Source organism: Pogona vitticeps, chromosome 6 (genome assembly GCF_051106095.1).
Source record: "Pogona vitticeps strain Pit_001003342236 chromosome 6, PviZW2.1, whole genome shotgun sequence".
NCBI lineage: Eukaryota > Metazoa > Chordata > Lepidosauria > Squamata > Agamidae > Pogona > Pogona vitticeps.
Genome location: NC_135788.1, coordinates 118,846,408 through 118,869,551, shown reverse-complemented (window position 1 = coordinate 118,869,551; position 23,144 = coordinate 118,846,408). Strand labels below are relative to the sequence as shown.

The 23,144-nt window shown below is 48.8% G+C and overlaps 1 protein-coding gene across 1 annotated transcript; it reads right to left on the bottom strand.

Annotated features, from left to right (window-relative positions):
• Positions 1-2,660: 2,660 nt before the first annotated feature.
• PCK2 (phosphoenolpyruvate carboxykinase 2, mitochondrial) lies at positions 2,661-22,495 on the bottom strand. The gene is made up of 10 exons (XM_072977069.2): positions 22,337-22,495; positions 16,956-17,201; positions 16,145-16,329; positions 14,943-15,146; positions 12,908-13,095; positions 10,004-10,166; positions 8,942-9,160; positions 7,870-8,007; positions 7,540-7,635; positions 2,661-4,264 (listed from the first exon to the last, which is right to left on the bottom strand). Exons 1-10 carry the CDS (start codon positions 22,363-22,365, stop codon positions 3,810-3,812), a joined length of 1,923 nt encoding a protein of 640 aa, XP_072833170.2. The 5' UTR covers positions 22,366-22,495; the 3' UTR covers positions 2,661-3,809.
• Between the last annotated feature and the right edge of the window lie 649 nt (positions 22,496-23,144).

The following is a 23,144-nucleotide window of genomic DNA, read 5'->3' as shown; positions in this document are numbered from 1 at the left end:
TTTAAGGGATGCCGGTATTCGGAGACATATCATATCACCTTCTTGCAAAGTACATTCTGCTGTTGGTCCCATTGAGTAAGCGGCATTTACTTCCACATGCTTTGAAGACATCAGCATCTTCCTGCCATAAACTCTTGAGCATCCTATCATTGATAGGCTCCAGCTCGCAATCTGCATCTTTCTGCATCTGGGAAGCCATTTGCTTCTCCTTGTGTAACGTGTAGCTCATAGGTGTACTACCAATTCAAAGTGTTAAGATGTAATTAACACTCATTTGCACAATCTCCATCTTATTTGAATGCCTATTTTCCGGAATTCCCCTACGGTGCGTTTTCTTCTCTGTTTATCATTCCTTCTATCCCTCCCTCATCCCTTTTTCTGCCTCTTAAAAAGTCACTTTTTAATATTTCTTTCTTTTACTGATCACATAGATATCCTGTCTTTGTTTTCCCTTTAATGAGCTTTTGTCCTTCCCATTTCATCCTCACAAGAACTCCATGGGCTCAGCAGAGACATGGAACTGAATCAGGGTGCAGTCCCTCTGGAAATTTGCACCAACCTGTCCCAACTTTTAAAAAATATCTGTCTCAAGTCACGTGGTGTAGAAATCGGTAGCCATATTCACTTTGATCGAAATTAAATTGATTTATTTGTAGTAATTAAAACCACATTTGGCAGTTACATGGATGAAATCGATTCGTTCCTTTCCATTTTTTTAGGAGCACGCTTTTCGTACACCTTTTCTCCTTCCAGCGTTTTGACTACTACACCGTAGGGACATCTTCTCATGCTGGGTAAAGGAAGGAGGGGGTCTGGAAGTAGTCAAAAGAGATAACTTTTACAGGTTTCTGATCAAATTACACCCTCAAAGAGATGACCTGCTCTCTGATCCTGTGCATGCAGTTCACAGCACTTCATTTCCCAGGGACTCATTTCATGGATGTGTCTTCTCTTAAAAAGCCACCGTGCGTCGAAAAACAGAGACAGACTGCCAAATGGTTGTGTGTGGTTTTTTTGTCAGCGTGGGATCAGTACCCATAAAAGAACAGTCACATCCTTTTATTTCTTGACACCATTATTCTCATTCATGTTTGATATTAATAAAATATAATTTTATTTTTTAAAAAAACCCAGACAAATCAAACTGTAGTCCAATGTCTAGCTTGGCCTCTGGGATTCTTTTTATTTTATTTTATTTTTTAGCTGCTACCCCACTACTGGTCAAAACACCACCACGAGAAGTATAACCATCAAAGTACTGACCAAAGTTGAGTATTTCCTGCCCCTGTGCCATATAGGAATGTACATACAGATGGAGATGAAATTTAGATTATTAGATTATAAGAAGACATAGCACCTGATAGCCAGCTAGCAAAATTGTAACAGACTCGCATAGCTATTTTAGTGAGTGGCCAAAATGTGCTTTATGTAACTCCTTCCTGTCGTTGGGTATCTTCATACGTTCAATGGCGACAATCTTCCAGTTTGTTTTGTACACAAACACACAAACACCAGCTATTGGGTGTACTGCTGGGATGTCATGGAATATTCGCAGACATTCTAAGCTCCAGGGCAAGAGACTAGCAACGGAGCAATGATAAGACAAAGCAGAATAGAGTTGTAGATGGACCCCAGTGAGAGTAGACAGTGTACCAGACAGATTTGAATAACGGATAATAGTATCGTGAGATGGAGTCAAATTGTCTCTAAAGAGAAGACCAAGGGCAGGCAGTAAATTTCATTTTAATGCCATATTTTGGTCCACAAAGGATCGTTGTTTTTAGCGCATTTGGCTTCAGAACAGTCATGTTAGGTAGGTGAAGCTGAGCGTGGTTTTGTCTAAGGCTATGCAAGGAGAAGCACAAGTGAAGAGAGATGTTATCCATGATCACCTCTAGACCCAATACTCTAATCCCCATATTCCTGTATTGCTAGATTTTGATTAACAGGGTTATTAATGTTCCTCAAATCAGTTTAAGCTGATTTTTGGAGAAAGTCAGTTTCTATTGAAGAGAAATGCCTCCCCATACCTGCTTAGCTAGTTGTACTGGGAGCCAAACTAGAGCCTAGGTAGCTTTAAATATGGATCGCTGGGCTCAAATGGACAGAGCTGCCATCGTTCACAAACATTCTGACCTTGGACAGAAACCCAGGGACCATTGAAAGAGGTTTCAAGTTATAGATGGGGATTAACCATTTCGCACTGGGTTTAGTAAAAGGATCATTCGGACCAAGGGAGAGAAATCTGTAGCCTGACACAAAGCTGGGACAGCGAGCACCTGAAGCCCCTTAATATCAAGAGGGTCACAGCTTCTGTCCTCCTGCTTCAAAGAAAAGTAGAAACGTTTGTTAAAATTTATAACGTTAAGAGCCATCGTTCATTGCTTGCTCACAGAGTAGGCAGCCCTGCACCTTCATACATTTCCTGTGGGCTCCTGAAGAGTAGATTTACTCCCTGCCACAGGAGAACAATCATCAACATGAGCCAGGTTTACAGAAATTACAGGTCATAAAACCCACCCAGTTAGGAGTGGGATATACAGTGGACCCTCTACTTACGGAATTAATCTGTATTGGAACGGTGGCTGCAGGTCGAAAAGTCTGTAGGTCGAGGCTCCATTGACCTACAATGCATTGAAAACCAATTAATCCGTAACCGGCCATTTTGGTTCCATTTTGTTTTTTTCTGGTCTGTAGGTCGATTCTCTGGCTGTAAGTCAAAACTGAATTTTGCGGCCAGAGCAGTCTGTAACTCAAAAAGTCTGTAAGTTGAACCGTCTGTAAGTCGAGGGTCCACTGTATTATAAGATGGGCTGATCTGGTGAAGAATATGCAACCACACGTCACTGGTGTAGCAATGTGGCCTCAGAGGTCCTCAGATAAGCAAACTACTGGCCAGTGGTGGTTTGACAGACCGATGGCTTGACTTGGTATAAGGCAGTGTCATACATTCAGATGAAGTAAGAGGAGAGGCTAGGTAAATGTAGTGTATTTGTATGGCTTGTGCTACATTCTGGTTATTCTCACTACATATTGGGTGTAGAAGTGAGAGGTCAGCACCTAACGGTTCACTTCAGATGAATTTGAGGTACTAAACAGGAAGGCTGGTTTTGCTAAGGAGATTTTGCTAAGGAAATGACACTGGCTTGAAAGGCCTATTGATGGTAGACCTTCTACTGCTCATGGCGACAAGGCTTCCCATTTGTGTCCCAAAGTAGAGAGAAAAAAATATTGGTCCCAACATAGGACTTGAAGACGTTCACCAAGTTGGCCTGAGGTGTCCCCTTTGGGGGAAAAAAAAGAAAATATAAAGGAAAAAGCTTCCCTCACACCTTCCCTGAGAGCATTTTTCAGATCAGGCCTTTCCCTAGAAGGAAGGAAAAGCGGTCTAAGGAAGAGCGGAAATGACTCAGTAGCAAGGATGATGCATCAACGAGAAAAGCGGGCTCAGACCCAACAGGGCCATTGGCAGGACAAGATGGCAGCCGGACAACCTCTGCACTGTTTCCCTGCAACCAAGGAAGGAGGGCAACACAGGAGAAAGGATGGAAAACAGAGACATCGAGAAAATGGACCCACCGAGAGAGCTTGGGTAGTGCCTGGGAGCCAGGACGGCCACCCTACGTGGATGGAAAGAAGATGACCAATTCCTTAATGGCCAAAGAGGCTTAACTGGTAAGAAGCAGGGAAAGGGACATTTTGTAAACAAGCACCCTGCCATCTCCTTCGTCTTCCCAGAGGAGATACCAGGGATGTGCCTTTGGTCTTTTCCAGGGTTTGTTTTTTCCTCCTTTTCCTTTTCAGGTCCCTCACATCTTCTTCACCCGGCTCTCCAAGCCCTCCAGTTCCTTCATGACTTCCTTGGGCAGGTCGTCCGGGACTTGCTCCGTCAGGTACTGCCTGATTTCTCGCACTTCTTGTTCCCAGAACTCCTTGGGCAACGAGAACAGCTCCTGAAAGTTCACCTTGTTCAGGCCCGTCAGATCTAAGCCCCCCTCTTTCGGGAGATAGCCGATGGGCGTCTCCTGGGCGCTCTCTTCTCCGTCGACGCGGCGGAAGATCCAGTCAAGGACGCGCGAGTTTTCTCCAAAGCCCGGCCACAAGAAGTTCCCGGAGGCATCCTTCCGAAACCAGTTAACGTGGAAGATCTTAGGCAGACGGACCCCTTTGCGCTCCTCCATGCTTAGCCAGTGCTCTAGGTAGCGGCCAAAGTTATAGCCAAAGAAGGGGCGCATGGCAAAGGGGTCGTGCATGATGACTTTGCCTGTAATGGTTTTGAGGGAGGTGGAAAGACAAGACAGTTGTGCATAAGTCTCATGAAAAATACATTTTGTGGTTGTTGTGGGTTTTTTGGGCTCTTTGGCCGTGCTCTGGAGGTTGTTCTTCCTAACGTTTCGCCAGTCTGTGTGGCTGGCATCTTCAGAGGACAGGAGTCAGAACTCTGTGCTCTGGTGCAATTTGTTTGGGAGTTGAGTATTTATAGCTGTGGGATCAGCTTATCACAACAATACACCCACAACAAAAACACACTGATCACCACAATCACCCATCTCCTGAAAAGGACAAAAGCTGATCCCACAGCTATACTCAACTCCCAAACAAACTGCACCAGAGCACAGAGTGCTACTCCTGTCCTCTGAAGATGCCAGCCACAGAGACTGGCAAAACGTTAAGAAGAGCAACCTTCAGAACATGGCCAAAGAGCCCGAAAAACCCACAACAACCATTAGATCCCAGCCATGAAAGCCTTCACGAATAAAAAATACATTTCCTTTGACAGTGGAGCCCCGACTCCCTGCTGAATGGCTTAGCCTTGCATCCACCTTCAACAAGCTCTCGCTGTTCCTCAACATATGCGCTAAACTTTTAACTCCTGAAATGAACCATGTCTCCCTTCTCCACCCATCTCTGAATGTCCATTGCCAAGACATCATGATGACCTCTGCACTATGTTCATCCTGAGGCAGCCACTCTTCCTTGGGCTTCATACTTAGGACAGCAAAAATGGTTACTGCCTTTGAATACATTCACCTGTGGAACTCCCTACCACAGGATGCCACAGTGTTTTGCCAACACCAGTGGCTCTGAAAGGAAACCAGATAAATTCTGGGAAGTTATGGCCATCAATGGCTACTCATCTGAATGGCTATATCATTTCCAGGATCCTCGTCAGGGTGCCTCTGTATATCAGTTGCAAGGGAACGCGAGGCAAAGAGGGAAGGTGAACAGGTGTCTTCATGGTGGGCTCCCCAAAGGCAACGTATTAGACACCACAAGAACAGAATTTGCCATGAGGCCCACATGGATGTTCTGTTCTCGTTCCTATTTAAGGTTCTAAACCGAACTTGGAAGACCCAGGAAAAGGCAGCAAATTAACAGCTGGCAAAAAGTCAGGGGGAATTTTGAAAATTCATGGTAGTGGAAGTGGCCGGTTGAGAAAACAAACTTTAAAAATAGCTACACTCAAAATCATGGCCTAGCTAGCGGTCATATTTCATGTCACATAGCCAATCGACAAATTTGATAAATTCCCTCTGAGCATCACTCAAGCTGGTAGACATCTTGATGTCTACAGGAACTGGAAAGTGTTTAATCCAAAAGAATAATCATTTTAAACACTGATATGGTTTGTCTGAAAAAAAAAAAGCATACTGGGAAGATCTGACTTATCCAAAGCTTTCAGGCGATGCCTCCAGAAATCATGCGTGCTAGAAACTTGGGAATTTCTGCGGTCGGTGTACAGATACGTAGGCACGGTACAAGGCCCACGGAAGACTCGTTTATTTATTGCATGTCTTGCATTTATATCCAGCCTTTCTTCAAACGAGCTCAAAGTGGCATAACTGGCTTCCCCCAGTTTCATCCTCAGCCACGTGAGGCTAATAGGCTGTGACTGGTTCCACAACCCTTTTCCAGTTGTTATTTTACTGCCTTTTACCTGGGCCTTCCATATTAGATTTGCCCTATGGGGATTCGAACCCAGGTCTCAATGGGGAGACTTCGGTTCAGTGGGGATTTGAACGCAAGTCTCATGGATCTTAGTGGAACACTCTAAGTACCGCAGGTTGGTCTCCTCTATTGTCTTCATTGTATAATCTTCCCAGAGAGACATTTCTCTTCTGTTACTTTTTAAAATTGGCAGAAAGTTCAATACAAACTTTTATGATCTTACTTTGTGGGAGATGGTTAGAACAGTGTTTCGTGTGTTTTTTTCCCCCTACAACTTCCTGAAAAGTCTCTCATGCGCCCTTCAGGTTGTTTAAACTACGTTGCCACATATGAGTTGTTTAAAAAGTAGCTAAGCTGGTTCTTCTTATTGCTGTTTGGCAGGCGGTTAATGACATTTTTATTCAGAAAGGAGCTAAGCAAAGTGACCCTGTATTTCTTTTAGTGACACGTCTTTTGCCTGGATTTTAAATTTCACTCCTTTCTAATAGCTGATCTTTTTGTGTCTTCAAATATGTTCGATTGTATTTTAAATTCCACTCCTTTTTAATAACTGATCTTCTTTTTGCGTCTTGAACTTTTAAGTCCTACCCTTCAAGGAAAGTGGGGAGACGGGGGACTTAAAACCATAACTTGGACCGAACATAATTCTCTGTCAACTAAATTGCCAAAGGTAATTTGTTGCCCTAGTTTTTCGACTCTGGAAAAGAGAAACTCATAGTACTGCTTGTTAGTTTCTTAAATGAAATGAAGGATAGATAAGGCTGAAAATGGCATGAAACAAAAAAATAATAATGTCATAATGCCATACAAGCCATGTTGACTCAGGATTCGAGGGGAGAGGGGAGGTACAGTAGGAAACCCTTATCCGCGGGATCAATATCCACTGATTCACATATCCGCAGTCTGAAAATATTAAAAGAACAATCCCTCCAAAAATATATTTTTAACAAACAAGTTCCCCAAACTGGCCACTAGGTAAAGGTTCCCCTTGACATTTAGTCCAGTTGTGTCCGACTCTAGGGCGCGGTGCTCATCCCCGTTTCCAAGCTATAGAGCCAGCGTTTGTCCGAAGACCATTTCCATGGTCACGTGGCCAGCGCGACTAGACATGGAACGCCGTGACCTTCCCACCATGGTGGTGCCTATTTATCAACTCGCATTTTTACATGCTTTCGAACGGCTAGGTTGGCAGGAGCTGCGACAAGCTATGGGAGCTCCCCCCGTCGCGGGGATTCAATCTTACAATGGCTGCTCTTCCGACCTTGCAGTCCAGAGGCTTTTGCGGGTTAACCCGCAGCGCCACCCAAGCCCCACGTGCCATGTATAGCATTCACGATTAAACTGTATTTTTTCGACATTCATGTGGTAGAGGCTTGGAATAGGTTTCCTCTAGATATGGGGGATCCCACTGTAATGTTTCTAAGCTCTGAAAGATTCCTGTTAAAACTTGTGAAAAAATGCCTGAAAATGCACTTATAAAGCCAGGATACTTCCATGGCCACTGCCAGGTAACCTTCGTTTTACGGAATTCGTGATGGCTGATCTAAAAGACAAATATGTCCAAACAGGGCAAGCCAGGCACTTGCTCACCTTTATGTTCAGCTGCTGCCGTTGCCTCCGATCTCATGGCGGTGCCCACGAAGACCCCATGGCGCCAGTTGAAGGCCTCGTACACCAAGGGGACACCTTGCGAGGGAGGGAGAAAGGTTAGCGGAAGGTCACCCCATGGATCTACTGAGGCTGATAGAATGGGAGAGGAAAAAACACCTGGCAGGGAGCACCGCTTGGCAAAGCTACTTTTTTGGACTCCGGGTCCCAGCATCCCCAGCCAGCAGCAGCTCTAAAGTCGGAGAAGTTTAAAGAAACTTTCCTTGAGTACCAGTGTCTGGGGTAGGGGTGGGGTGGGTCAAAGTCACTTACCTGCAGGCCTCCTGCCCCCAAAGATGATGGCCGAAATAGGGACACCTTGGGGAGACTCCCAGTCAGGGTCCATGATTGGGCACTGGCGGGCCGGGGCACAAAAACGGGAGTTGGGATGGGCCGCGGGTTCTGGGTCGCCTGCGGAGAAAAAGATGGGCGAGATCAGGTGATCAGAAGCAAAAATGTGCTATACGAGCTTGTGCCATTCCTTTGGGGCCAGCACCTTATTTGTAACTCTCAAAACAGTTGCCTTAAAGATTACCTTGCCCTGTTATCTATCTATCTATCTATCTATCTATCTATCTATCTATCTATCTATCTATCTATCTATCTATCTATCTATCTATCTATCTATCTATCTATCTATCTATCTATCTATCATGACAGGTATAAAATTAAGTCAACATATAAAACATCATAAAATAGAATGCCAATTACACAATGCTCCTTAAAACATTAAACATTTAAAAATGGCAGTGTGTTTGTCTTGAGGCTGGAAATTTCAATGGGTTTCTATTGATGGACATGCCAGAATCTACATCAGGAGGGGGCAAACTCATGGGTTTGCTGGGTGCATTTTCTCTTGTCCCAAATCCTTCATGTTCCTTCTCCCACCCCAACATTTCTACATTAGAAAAAGTAAGGGCGATCAGTTATTTTGGATGCAAAAATAACAAGAGCTGAATCCAGGACCTGCCACGTGTGTTCAGTACCACTGGAGCACATGAGACTGCACATGCGAACATACGAGACCGCATTTCCGGGTGAAAGCATGTTTTAAAGCAAATAAATGCACATGTCCCACTGTTGCCATGTTTTCCCTCTAGGCACCCAATTCCTTTAAAGCTCCACTCCTATGTGATCAAGGCCTGCCAAGTGCAGCCCACTTATCCCTCCTGATGACCCATCCCAAAACCACAGCAAGGTGATTTGCTATAACTTCCTCTCCGGATGGACAGATTTATTTCGCCTCTCGAAGGAGACCATCAGCTTCTAAAGGCACGCTAATTGCATTGCCTAGTTTGAGCCTGAGTGACCCATCACCGGTCCGCGACTGGTGGCAGAGGCTTACCTGGTTTCCAGGGCTTGCCCTGCCACGTGCTGATAGTGACGCCTGCTGGGATCATCTGGTCAATGCCCTCCCAGTAGACTCCCCCTTCACTCGTCTCGGCCACGTTGGTGAAGATGGTGTTGCGCTGGATGGTATGCATGGCGTTGGGGTTTGTCCTGGTGGAGGTCCCCGGTGCTACCCCAAAGAAGCCATTCTCCGGGTTGATGGCCCGCAGGACCCCTGCATGGAATAAACAAGGAGGAGGTGAGGCGCTCCGCCGATTTCCGCTCTAGATCTTAGGATCATTCTCTTGGACGCTCTAATCTACTTTTTACATGCAGGTTTCTCCATTTTTACCAAGGTCCTTCTCTCCTTTTGATCACACCAATTCAGGCAAAAAGTCAACAGATGGGCAGGAGTAGCAGGGGTGAGGACCAAAGAGGACACTGGAGGAATCCACGCCTGCGGCCCTCTCAAAACCTGGGCTGGTGCTCTGCTAAATGGCTCTCCATTGAGGAGTTATGAATACTGTTCGGATTTTTTGGACTTCGAGAATTAACCAAGAATTTCCTACCTAAAATTCTGGGAGATGTAGGCCACAGCCGCCCCATTTACAGAGTCCAGTATTTCACTCACCCAGAGCAGGGCCTTGTCAAGGCCCAGGCATGGCCTAGGACCAGCTGACTTCCTATAGTAGTAAAGGTACCCCCATGGAAACTGCCGTGGTGCTTCCTGGGCATTGTAGTTTTTTTTAGGAGGCACTCTCTATAGAGCCTAAAGGACACTGAGACTACAATGCCCAGGAACCACTACCACAGGTTCCTTGTTGTAGATCTAATACAGGAAGTAGGCTGGGCTAGGCCATGCAGCCTCCAAAACAAGAGCCCTTCTCCAGGTGAATGAAATATAGGTGCTTGGAAGTGTGGTTCTTTGGCCTGAAAGTCCCAGAATTCTTCCTGGAGGATTTCTGGAGAATTCTTGGAGTCAAAAGCTAAATGGCACAGCCTGAGGAGGGACACCCTCTTGATTTCCATCTCTTTAAACCTCCTCATTTGTCCCTTTCCTCCAGCACGGCTTACTCACCCTCGCTGTCAAACTTCATCCATGCGATGTCATCCCCGACACACTCCACTCTCCAACCCGGCAGCGTGGGGTTCATCATGGCCAGATTGGTCTTCCCACACGCACTGGGGAAAGCGGCCGCCACGTACTTCTTTTTCCCCTCAGGGTTTGTGAGGCCCAGGATCTGAAACATGAGCACGAGCAGCCCATGAGAGCGGAGTCAATTTAAAAAAAAAACTTTGTTAAACAGAGATTGAAAAAAGCTTGGTGCTTTACGAAGGGGGAATATTTAGCCATGCTGGCTGTGGGGTGCTAAAGTGCATCGTCATCATTTAGCCATGCTGGCTGTGGGGTGCTAAAGGGCATCATCATCATCATCCCCCAAAAGTAACATCCCCCCTTTCACCCCTTTCCTCAAAGTACCCCTAGTGCTTTGCATGGACAGACATGCATCCAACTCCCGGGAGCATCTTCAAGACAAGATACACCTCTAGCGACACCCTGGAAGGCTTTGCAAGAAAAACAAACAAACAAAGCTAGCCCAAATTCCTACTTAGGTAGACAGAGGCGTTGGGGGCAGTTCAAATAACGGTTTCGGCAGCCTTCTATAGCCCTATTAAAACCCATTGAAATCAATGGGATTTATGTCCCCTTCTATTCTGCACTGGTTTAGGCCTCAGCTTGAGTATTGTGTCCAGTTCTGGATGCTGCACTTTAAGAAGGATGCCGGACAAACTGGTGCAAGTCCAGAGGAGGGCAAAACGGACGGTCAGGGGACTGGAAACCAAGCCCTAAGAGGAAAGAGGGAAAGAACTGGGCCTGTTAAGCTTTGAGAAAAGACCGAGAGGGGGAAAGATAGCATTTTTCAAATACTTGAAGAACAACCATACAGCGGAGGGGCAGGGTCGATTCTTCATCATCCCAGAGTGTGGGACATGTAATTATGGGCTCAAGCTACAGAAAGTCAGATTTCGGTTGAATATCCAAAAAAACTTCTTAACTGTTAGAGCAGTATGACAATAGAACCCATGACCTCAAGGAGATGTGGTGGGCGCTCCAACGCTTGGAGGCCTTCAAGAGAAAAATTGGACAACCCTCTGTCTTATCTGCTTTGATTTGGATTCCTGCCTTGAGCAGGAGGGGTTTGGATCCGATGACCTTATAGGCCCCTTCCAATTCAATGCTTCTATGGTTCCATGTTAATCATGGCTAATTCGATTCCCGTGTATGCCACTGGATCTATTCTAAATTTGCAAGCAAAGCCCCAAGTTGCTGTTGCATAAAGTAATATAGAAACACAATATAAACGGTATAAGATCACAAGTGGCAAAACGAATCTGTGGATCGGCTGAGGCCGTTGTAAATTCCACAGGAATTTCTTCCCGTACGGAACAAACATTTACTTGAGATAGCATGCAACAAACAGGAAATCTGCCATGAAAAATCTTCGGGTCATAAAGCCTAGATTTGTATAATCAGATTTTTAATTTCCTCCTCATGGTTTCTGCTTTTTGTTTTTTCCTGCTGTAGCCTTCCTTCTCTCCCCCACTCCGTGCCTTTAATAGCTGCCCATGAACCAAACTTCAGCAGCCATACCTTTGAAGCACAGTGATGGGTCCATCCTCCCCTGCTGAATTCCTGCCTGTCCTTCTGTCCTTAAACATAGCCATCCCGGCTTTTTTTTTTTTTTAACTTTGGGAATCCTTGCAGACTCGCAATGGCGTCTGGTCATTTCAGACTCCATAAACAACATCAGTGTGTCTTGCCACAACTATCATTTAAAAAAATAAGTGGCTTTGTCTGGCCCTCGAGACTACCTTAAACCATCCGAAAATAGGCAGACTTCAGACCGTGTATTACGGACTGTTTTTCTCATTTTAAGGAGCTGTTTTTCCCCACAAGGCTTTGGAGTCTGCTCCAAACCACCCCGTTCAAGCCGTAAGTGCTTCTTTATTTTTCTGGAAAATCCCTGTAGCCTCATGTCAACGATCCAGGGCCAGCCCAAGACATTTTGCTGCCTGAGGCAGAACCGGATGCGGCGCCTCAGCCACAACCCACTCAAATAAAGGACCCCGGTAGCCAAAGCCAGCCAAACAAAAATCCTCAGGGACGCCTCTCCTCATCTTTGGCAGTCTGAACACAGCCCTTGTGGCAAAATTAATGGTTTAACCGCTTGCCGCCTTCGTGGGACCACCGAAAAGTCGGCCGCCTCTCGCCGCCTCATGGTAGAGCCAGCCCTCGCAACAGTCCCATGCATCTTCGCGGTGCAACCTCACAGGAGCGACCCAAAGAGGCCGTCAGCATCATTTCTCTTGGGCCCCCATCCACCCCGCTAGGCCGATGCCCTCCGGGATCCTGCATCGCCCCCCTCCCTCCCTTCGTGCGTCAGACTCATCCTCACGGACGGGATTTCAGCAGGCCTCTGTCACTCATTAACCAATTAATATTTGCTTGTTAAATATCCCTCCAAGACAAGGTAAACACCTACTGTTCTTTGGCCTCTGGCTGGGGGGCGAACCAAACTTCACCCTCTCCACAGTTCTAGTCGTGTCCCCACCCCACCCCGGACGCTTCTCGACACGGCTCTCCCCCACCCTAAGATCTCTGATCCCAGATTCCTTTCGGGGAAGCCATTTGGCGGTTCCAACCCATCAGAATGGGACAGCACTGGGGTTTATGTGATGCATCCCTTCCAGCCACTGTCGCCAGCACCCAAGCTCTGTTAGGAATAGTAAAGAGTACCTCTGAGCTTGTGCAAACAGCAGCCACCCTCCCCACTCCATGGAGAAGAGAGAGCTTGCTTAGAGGTTCGGCAGGGATTCCCCGGATCACCGCGGCCTGCTCCCCACTAGGTCTTACTCCCTTCCTCTCGGCAAGCGCCCCATCTGGCGTATCCCCTGCCCGCTCCCTCCGGCCCCCTCTCACCAGCATGTGCTCAGCCAGCCAGCCCTCGTCTTTGGCGATGCACGAGGCGATGCGCAGTGCGAAGCATTTCTTGCCCAGGAGGGAGTTGCCCCCATAGCCGCTGCCGAAGGAGACGATCTCTCGGCGTTCCGGGACGTGCGCGATCAGCGTCTTCTCTGGGTTACAAGGCCAGTTATTCACCAAGTCTTCTGCAGGGAAGAATGGCAGGCGGGGAGGAAACCAAGCCCCGGGGGGGGGCAAAAAAAAGCAGAGGTCAGGGGGTGGTCCAGGTTCTGAAGGAACATCTCCAGTACCTCCCAGCAGCTTCTATTGGATAAGTTCCTAGCAGCTCTACTTCAATGTATTATTCAAATCTTCAAATCCCCTTTACACAGTCAAATCTACCAGCTACTTAATGGATGGCATAATTCCTGTAGGTTAACTTTCGCGTTCAATGACATATATTGCACTGCTTATTTATATACTGCATGTATTTTGCATTCTAAGCTGGTTGGATAGCTCAGTGGTTTAAGGATCTGGCTGCCAAGCCAGAGGTTGGGAGTTTGATTCCCCCCACGGGTGTCCTGGGAGAAACAGCCAGCCTGTGTAGCCTTGGGCAAGCTGCACTGTCGCCCCAGAGTGCCCCTAGAGGAAGGGAAAGGTAAAGCACTTCTGAGTCTTCTCTACCTGGAAAACCATGAAAAAGGACAGCTGTAGGCCAGAATTGACTTGACAGCACAGTATTATTATTATGATTATATTGCATTCTGTAATTTGTATATTATGTGCTCTAATCATTTCCATGCACTGCTTTGACACTTTCAGTTCTAAGCAGTTTGTAAATGCCTGTAAATAAAGCAAGCAGTCTTTTCGTGATCAAAACAATGGGTGTGTTTGGCAGCAAGCTTTTCTACGAAATCTCTCATATGTAGATTTTTGTGCAAGGAGCGGTGTTTTTGTGTGTGTGGCAAAAGCATACTGTTGTGCCTTAAGCAAGTGTGCATCACTTCAACCAGTACAGATCATTGCACAACAGTAGGCTACAACCTGGATAGATCAGAGGTTTAGGTATCTGACTATGGAGCCAGAGGCTGGGAGTTCGATTCCCCGTCATGCCTCCTCGAGAGGGGGGATGGTCTGGATGATCTCTAGGATCCCGGTGGTGAAGACCAGAAGGGACTGTGAAGAGCTCCAGAAGGATCTCTCTGAATGGGTGGCAAAATGGCAAATGTATTTCAATATAAGAGAATCTAAAGTAATGCACATTGGGGCAAAAAAAAAAAATCAAAACTTTAGTTATCAGCTAATGGCTTCCGAGCTATCTGTGATGGATCAGGAAAGAGATCTCAGTGTGCTGGTGGACGGCTCGATGAAAGGGTCAACCCATTGTGTGGAGGCAGGGAAGAAGGTCAATTCCATGCTGGGTCTCCTTAAAAAAGGGGACTGAAAATAAAACAGCCAACATGATAATGTCGTTGTACAAAAACGCTGGTAAGGCTGCACCTGGATTTTTGCACACAGTTCTGGTTGCTGCATCTCAAAAAAGACATGGTGGAACTGGAAAAGGGGCAGAAGAGAGTGACTCAGAGGAGGACTGGGCTGGGGCACCTCCATGATGAGGAAAGGCTACACAGTGTTTGGGGCTCTTGAGTCTAGAGAAAAGGCGCCGGAGGGGGGGGACATGATGATGTATAAAATTATGCAGGGGATGGATCAAGTGGATAGAGGGAAGCTCTCACACAATACCAGAACCAGGGGACATCCACTCCAATTAAGTGTTGGGAAAGTGAGAATGGACAAAAGGCTATGGAACTCCTTGCCACAGGATGTGGTGATGGCATCTGGCCTTGATGCCTTGAAAAAAGGGATAGGATAAATTCCTGGAGGAAATGTCCATTAGAGGTTATGACCCATGATGGGGTAACCATCCTACAAAGTGGAAAAGAGATGGTGGGGAAAAAATAGAATCAGCTGGCCTAAAAAACTGAAACTCGTCCCTGGCAATTTTAGAGGTCTGCCCCACAACTTTCTTGCCCCCCCAGGGGGAGATGCTTACCAGTCAAGGGCAGGGGCCGCCCCACAGAATGCAAGCACTTGACGAATTCTCCATCCCCCAAGGTACGAAGGGCGGCGATACCCATACGGGTCATGATCCGCATGCTGGCGACCACGTAAGCTGAGTCCGTCAACTGGATCCCTATCTTGGAGAGTGGGGAGCCAATGGGCCCCATGCTGTACGGGATGACATACATGGTGCGGCCTGCGGGAGAAGAAAGCAGAAGAGGGAATGGTTTGGGGAAACGTCACTGTGTTCTTTCTTGCTTGCTCTTCTGACCACCTATGACTGGAAACAAGAAGATTCAGCTGAACTGATGCACTTTTATTGATTTCCAACTTGCTGCTCCTCATAGGTAGAGATGGGCACGAACCAGTTCGTCCCAGTTCGTTCAAGGCGGCCGCACAGCTGCTCCTCCCCTTCCCCGCCTCCTCAGCCTATCAGCCACTCACCAGGCCCAGCCAGCTTGCTTTTCCCACCTCCTTGGCGAATCCCCCAGTCACGAGCAAGAGCACAGACTTCCCTGCCCTTCCCTTTTCTCTGATTGGGAGATCAGCCAAGAGGGCGGGGCAGAGAAGCCCGAGCTCTTGCCGGGACCGGAAGATCAGTTGAGGAGGGGCTGGAAGCAAGCACATGATTGGCGGATTGAGCCAATGGAGGCAGGGGAGGGGAATAGCAGCACCTGTGCCTTTACAAACTGGGACGAACCAGGACGAACCGGTTCATGCCCATCTCTACTCATCAAAGTGCTGGGGGAGGGGTTACAGCTTAAAAGAAAGCCCTACGCCATGAAAACCCCAAATTACAAATACGTGAAACTATAAATTACAACAGTTTGCGAATGTGTGATAAAAACACAGTAACAGCAACGCCAGCCGCGAAATATCATTTTGGGGTTGGGTGGAGGATACATTATTAAGGAGAGAGAGAGATTTCAATGAATAAGTAGATAGAGTCTGTAAACTAAACATCCAGATGTGACTGGATGTTACCTTTTTTCAGATGGGAAGACAAGACAGAAGGTGGTTATGCCTTCCTTGAAAGGAAATTCTTGCTCTCAGGATCAATTCTTTTTGATATAATTTTAGGGGATGAGGAGCGTTGGTGGGGGGCTGGGTGTGGTTTGAGCAATTCCACCCGTTCCCTAGAGGAAAACATATTTCGTTATACCCTCTGCCTCCCCGAAGCTGCCTTCTCTTCACCTTTCATACAACCAGGGAACCGGTCGTCCACTGCCTTCTGGAAGGTTTGGGGGTCCATCCAGTTGCCCAGTTGCCCTTTGACCCCCGGGGCAGGGATGGGCACCGTGTCCCTCTGGTTCTCGGTGACAATGACCGTCCGGCTCTCCACCCGGGCCACATCTTTAGGGTCGGTTTTAGCAAGCCAGCTATGGAAAGACAGGAAGAAGTGAATAGAGGATTCTACTTTTCTGACACTTCCTTCACAGCCACTAGACAACGGGGGTGCTATAGTACACGGGTGCCTGCAATGCAAATACAGTGGTGCCTCGCCTTACGATTGCCCCGCATTACGACAAAACTGCATTATGACGATCTTTTTGCGATCGCAATTGCGATCACAAAACAATGGTCTAAATGTTTTTTTTTCACTTTGCGATGATCGATTCCCTGCTTTGGGAACCGATTCTTTGCAAAACGACGTTTTTCAAACAGCTGATCGGCGGTTTCAGAATGGCCGCCGAGTAAACAAAATGGCGCCCCGCTGTTTTCTGGGACGGATTCCTCGCAAGACAGGCAGCAAAAATGGCTGCCGTATGGAGGATCTTCGCTGGACGGTGAGTTTTGACCCCATTGGAATGCACTGAAGGGGTTTCAATGCGTTTCAATGTGTTTTTTCGCATTACGATGTTTTCGCTTAACGGCGATTTTCCTGGAACAGATTATCGGCGTTAAGCAAGGCACCATTGTATTGTCCCTTACGCGGCTCCATTGAGGCTGTGCAGGCTAAATGCGGTGGATGTGCCAGAGATATGGCTGTGGATACGGCACTTACCAATTCTCATATTTGGTCAGTGGTTTGATGACTCCTTCTGATTCAAGGAAGTTCAAGATTTTGACATTCTCCTTCTCCGTCCCATCACAGATGTGGATGCTCTCCGGTTGGCAAAGTCGTACCCCATGCTCCACAAACTCCTGTACCCGCCTCGAAAGTTTGCTGAGGTCCCCATGGAGCACCCGCGGGGTGTGGGCCCAGCGCACGGAGACCACAGACCAGCATCGGAGAGAGCTGGCTCCGAGACTACGAGAAAACAGGGGGGGGGGAAAGAGGGCACATGAGAGAGAGCACATGGGAAAAAGCATAGGGTCAGCAGGGCCGGAGAGATGACCACAGCACAAGACCAGCCACAGGACATCCCCTTCCCAAAACTGGACCTTGGAAAAGTTACTTTTGTGCGCTACATGTAGTTCCCAACCTGGGGTCCCCAGACGTTTTTGGACTACAACTCCCAGAAATCCTGGCCAGCACAGCTAGCGGTCTGGGAGATGTAGTCTGAGCACATCTGGGGACCTCAGGTTGGAAACCACTAGACTACATTTCCCAGAATCCTCTCAGCTACCACTCTAGGAAACATCTTACAGTTACAAGGCTAAACCAGTATTTTTTTTCTGAGCTCTGCCCAGCACAGCTTGACTGCCTGGGGCTCTTCTAAGTGTTCCCCAGACTGTGGACATTCTCACTTCTGCCGCCGTGGCACACCCATCATCCCCTCCCCTTCCCCTCCAGCTGTCCAACGTCTGTGAACTTTGTCCAAGCCCCAAACTGAAGCACGATTAGGGAAACCACATAGAAATATCTCTGCGTGCCTCACCGGCTGTACCGTCACACATGAAAGTGCACAGCAAGAAAGGTACGAGGCTGTTATTTGCACACCAAAATTTGTAGACATGATGCAACTTGTGGGCGAATTTTGGTGTAGCAAACAGCATACGCCTTACTCCTCCGTAAGCATCAAGAGGATCGACGATAAATATTTGGATCTACTTGAAGAAGCGCAGGTTTGCATCCATGCTTCTCTGAGCATGGACAGAGTACGAAGCCTTCTCTACTAGCGCATAAAATGATAGGAGCTTCTGACACCATTTTCCCTGATCTAGCTCCTTCCTGGCCGAGGGATTATAGGAGGTGTAGTCCAACACACCTAAAGGAAGCCCCATTAGGGAGGATTATTCTACAGCATACACAAATACACAAAGTTTTGATATTCCTGCAAGCATTCACAAAGATCACAAGTATGCACACATTTGCACGAAACTGCAAAAGTTCGTGTTTTCTGGACAGTATGCATTTCTTTCACAAGCAGAAGCATAAACAGAATTTTCTGACACCATGCAAATGTAAAGACATGTTTACACTTGCACATTTATCTTGCTGTGGACCCACTCTAAGACCAGGATTTGATCCAGGGCATATGACCCTTCCCAAAAAAAATTAGGATGTGGAATGTCTAGTGGAAAGAATCCAGAAATCTATGTGCTTCTTTGGGTATACAGGCCTATCATGAGCCTTTGCAAATATTCTCACAATGCACAGCACCTGCGACAAGAAGCCCCAACATTTCTCTGATGTGCCAACAACTCCACCGAGGTGCTGTTGATGGGCATGAGATATCAGATATTCACTGCCCAGAAGAAGCTACAGCTCAGACTTGCGTGGACTTTTTAAAACTCAAAAAACATGCAGGCACACTTAAAACTGCACACACAAATTTTAAGTGTGCAGGGGCCTACTCAAATTTACCTGCTTGTGCAAGCAAGTTGAACATATAGTTAGTACGATCTCTTGCATAAGTTTTCTGAAACTGAGCCAGCGTGCAAACGGCGCTCTTCTGGACCCAGCGCGGATTTGGTATACTATATAGAAGCCTTATTTTACTGCAATGCCATTCCCAGAAACTTCCGCTCCAGGATTCTGGGCGGCGTGATCCAGGAAAGTGGCTTTTCGGAGGCCTCCGTGTTGGTGTGGAACACACCTTTTTTTAAGGCCACACTTTCCTGACAGCCCTGCAGCTCATGCACAACTATGAGCGTGCAAGAGCAGAGTCCACTAGTCAAGTCCTGGGGCTCGCAGGTACGCTGACCTCTGATCCTGGTGTCCCGGCCTCCGAACTCTCCCACCAGGACTCACGGCACCCTCGCTTGGGTTGTTTGTGCGGCCAGGTAGGTACGTACACAACCCCTTGACCCTTGCACAACAGGTTGGGGGAAGGCGAGGGTTCACACACACCCCCACCCACACTCCCCAAGGACCGGCTGGCCAAATCGGATTGGTGCAATGCTGGCGGGGCTCCAGGACGGCAGAGTAAAGGCCAAAGGGCAGACAGCATGGCATGGACTTTCACCCAAGCCAAGGCTTCTGATAGAGCCGGGTGCGAGGGCAACGCCGTGGCCTCGGGGTGCGAGACACAGAGAAGAGTACACACTGTTCCAACACGCAGCCGGTTCTCCCCTCCCTCCCTCCCCTGCAGCCTCCGCGTAGCCTTCGTTCTGCCCCTTCTGGAAAGTTTCTTAATTTTAAAAAGAAAAGGAAAGCCACTTTGTGCATCCAATTCACACAGCTCCTTTGTTTTAAAACAGGAGCGCGGATCCGTCCGATGTGCCAGCTTGCTTACTGCGGGCCACTGGTTCTCCTGCAAGGAGAGCACTAGGAAGTTGGAGAAGCCAATGCGCAAACGTGTTTAAAGGCTGTTTATTGGGAACCCCCCTCTCGCTATGCCAGCGAATGTCACTCAATGGCCTCAGGAAAGCGCCTTTCCTTCCTGCCTCAGTTTCTCAGCTGTAAAATGGGAGCACAGATGTCCTAACTGGGTAGAGAGACAAACTAGTTAATTTTTTTAAAAAAATATGCGCCTCTCATGGAGCCCTACCTCAAGATGCTTTTAGTTAGTTAGTTAGTTAGTTAGTTAGTTAGTTAGTTAGTTAGTTAGTTAGTTAGTTAGTTAGTTCACTCCACCTTTCTTCCTAAGAAAAAAGGACCCCAGGTGGCTTACATCATCAAAAGACAGTAATTAAAAGCAAAAAACAGTAAACAGACACATGTTTTTAAAGCTTCCATTTGCGAGGCACTTTCCTCCCTTTTTTAAACTGCTCCCCAACAATATTGCAATAGTAATTATTCATGTTCCTATTTTTTTCAGATCAAAGGGGACTAAACTTAATGGAAAGAGAGAAAGAGAGAGGAAATAGTCCCCTTAAGTAAAAAATATGACCCTCATAATGAAGACAGAACTCAGGTCTCCCTCCTGGTTGGATCATACCGATTATCCCTATAACCTCCTCTCACAGATCCCTAACATCCTAATTCATTGATTATACCTATATTTTAAATTTGCACTTCCCTTCCACTATCCCCAGGCACACGGGGCCCCTGCAAGGTAGGCCAGTTCCTCGTTTTTGTGCATCCATGGGAAGTTAGGGCACAGCCGAGGGAAATCTATCAGTCCGAGGAGAGGATTTGGCAGAGAGGGGCCAAGATCCAGGATGGCCATTAAAGAAGGGAGGAGGGGGGCAGAATCCGGCCTCCTTCAGAGGCCTCCGATTAGCAGTAAACCCTTATCTGGGCTGTAGCAATCGAAAAGGAAATAAACGAGTGTGAAAAAACAAAGAGGACGTGAAACGGTTCAGGGTTGGCAGTTTCCTCTTGTGGGCGAAAGGTTGTGTTGGGGAAGGGGGGGCTAGTCCCTGGCGAGGAGAGGAAGGGTGACGTGGAGAACGGATCACGGATCACCCGAGGGCTCTTAAAAGAAACTGGGGGGGGGGATTCCCAAGGCCTCCCAGGTACCTCGGCCCCCTAACCCAGCAGCCCGGAGCAAATTCGCACCACCTGGGTCTTCCCCCCCCTTCCCCGAGTTGTGCAAAAATTTGCTCTTTTTCTGCAAGGGATACAGAAGGGGGGGGCGAATCGTCCATCAGGTGGGGATGGGGCAGAAAGGGGGTTTGGGGAGGGCGTTAGACAGAGAGAAGCCCAAGGACCTGGGGAGGAAGCGAAGGAAGGGGGAGAGCCACGAGAGGAGACGGGCCACGTCAGTGAAGGGAGGAAAGAGAAAGAAGAGATGGAGAGATAAGGCAGGCAGGAGGGGAGGAACCCGGGGGGGGGGCAAAAGCCATCCAGGAAGGGGCCAAGGAGCCCCCCCCCGCTCGCCCTGGACCACTTCTTCCCACTTTACAGACAGATAAACTGAGCAGCTGCCTCTGTTAGGGGAGGAGAAGCCAACCGGACCCATCCTCGTCCCACTGGAGAAATGCAATGGGGCCTTGATCCGTTTCATGTTTCATCATCCTGGCATGCCAGGATGATTGCAAAGTCAACTCCAAGGGCTTTTGGGGGGGTTGGACGGCACCAACCCCAGGAGCCGTGAAGGACCCATTCTCCCCCCCCCCGAGGTGGGTCTCCCATGTGCTCCCTCCAAGTTCCGGGTTGTATATATATTTAGGGCATCCTGGAACATGGAGGGAGCGCATGGGAGACTGTATACAGTATATATATACAGTATATAGATAGATATAGATATACTGTATACTGTATATGCAGGATGCTCTCTGGGTTGGGGATTAGAGGTCATGGATGGGGGGGGAAGCCCTCTTTGGGACAATCCCCAGAATCGTCCCAAGTGGCAAAGCTATGGAGCCATTTAAAGCTAGCAGGGGGTGGATTTTGGGCATGGTAGTCCAAATCCAGGAAGTGTTTTTTTTGTACTCCCAAAGTCTAGCATGAATGGATGGAGAAAGAGAGGGAAGGACCCCGAAGGACTGGGAGTCGTAGTCCTGCAGAAACGTTCTCAAGCGCTGGGATCGGTGGATGGCGGATGGGACGGGCGAGGGATGATGGGAGCCGTAGTCTGTAAAATCAACCTTCCAAGTTCTGAGATGAAAAGGATATGAGCAGTGGGGGAATTATGGCAGTTGGAGTTGTTTAGGTCACCTTCCCAAGCCCAGGGAGGAAGAGAGAGACAGGATGATGGATCCATCGTGCTACGGGCTAGGGGACTATGGAAACTGTTGTCCCTATAAAAACCTTTTTTCCCCCAAGTTCTAGGGTGGAATGTCTCAAGCTCAGAAGCCCCCCTCCCGTCACTGGTAATCCCTGGACCCCCCAACCCGCTCTTTCTCCGGGGCCATTTGGGGGTGCCTCAAGGCTGGGGATTCTGGGAGCTGTAGTCCTCCAACTCCAAGATAGGAAAGAGAGAGGAAGAAAAGGCCGAGGAGACAAAAGGGGGGGGGGGTGAGGGCAGAAGGGGTGCCTCCCCGAGATCGGGCGCAGGGGGGTGACCGGGGGGAGGGGAGGGGGCGACCGCGGATCCAGGCGATCGCGGATCCGGGAGGGGGCATGCCCAGGAGGGGGATCCGGCCGCGTGTGTGTGTGTGTGGGGGTCTCACCCCAAGATCCGCGTGTAGGGCGCCGGCATGGCTCTGGCTGCTGCTGCTGGTGGTGCTGCTCGGGCCCCCGCTGCGGTCCCCCCCGCCCGGCCGCTCCGGATGGACCCAGGCGTCCGGGCGCGGGGTTTAAGAAGGCGAGGGGAGGGGAGGGGAGGGGAGGCGCGGCGCCGGGCCCGGGCCCGGGCGGGCGGGCGGTGGGAGGGGAGCCCCGGCCGGGGACCGCCCCGCCGCGCCGCCCTCCTCATAGGCTGCGGCCCGACGGGCCCCCCGCCCGCCCCACACGCCCCAGATGATGTAACGGCCTCCCCGTCTTGCCGGAGCCAGAGAGCCTCCCGCGCCTGCGGGGAAGGCGGGCGGAGAGCTCCTGGGCGTGTGCAGAGCGCCTCTCCCCGCTCGCCCCCCCCCCGACCTCGGAGGAGGGCTTTGCAGCTTTGAGCCCTAACCGATTTTGGCGATGCACGATTTTCCGGAATCCACACCCCCCTACGCACACACCTTGGCAAGGGGATGATGGGCCATGTGGTCCCCAGACCACCCCCCTCCCCGCGCGCTCCTTTGGTTCCAGTGTTGGCCTTCCTCGCCCAAGGGGCGGGACCGATTTTTCTCCTAGCCCCGCCCCCGATCTCTTGGCTCCGCCCACCCTCTGGCGCCGCCCCCGTTTTTCCCCCCGCCAAGAGTAACCTCCCGAGCATGTACAAAGTGTTTTCCTGTTCCAGATCTGTCTCTTCACCTTTAAAATGAAGGAACAGGGTGGCTTTCATAAAAGCCTTTGGAAGATACACCCAAAGGTCATCAAGTCGAGCCCTCC

Bases quoted from the DNA above. Each gene is read 5' to 3' on its own strand.
- PCK2 (XM_072977069.2), bottom strand. From the start codon at position 22,365: ATGCCGGCGCCCTACACGCGGATCTTGGG. The intron at 16,330-16,955 runs GTAAGTGCCGTA...GTCTTTCCATAG, and splicing joins CTGACCAAATATGAGAATTG to CTGGCTTGCTAAAACCGACC. The intron at 7,636-7,869 runs GTAAGTGACTTT...CTCCCTCGCAAG, and splicing joins TGGGGGCAGGAGGCCTGCAG to GTGTCCCCTTGGTGTACGAG.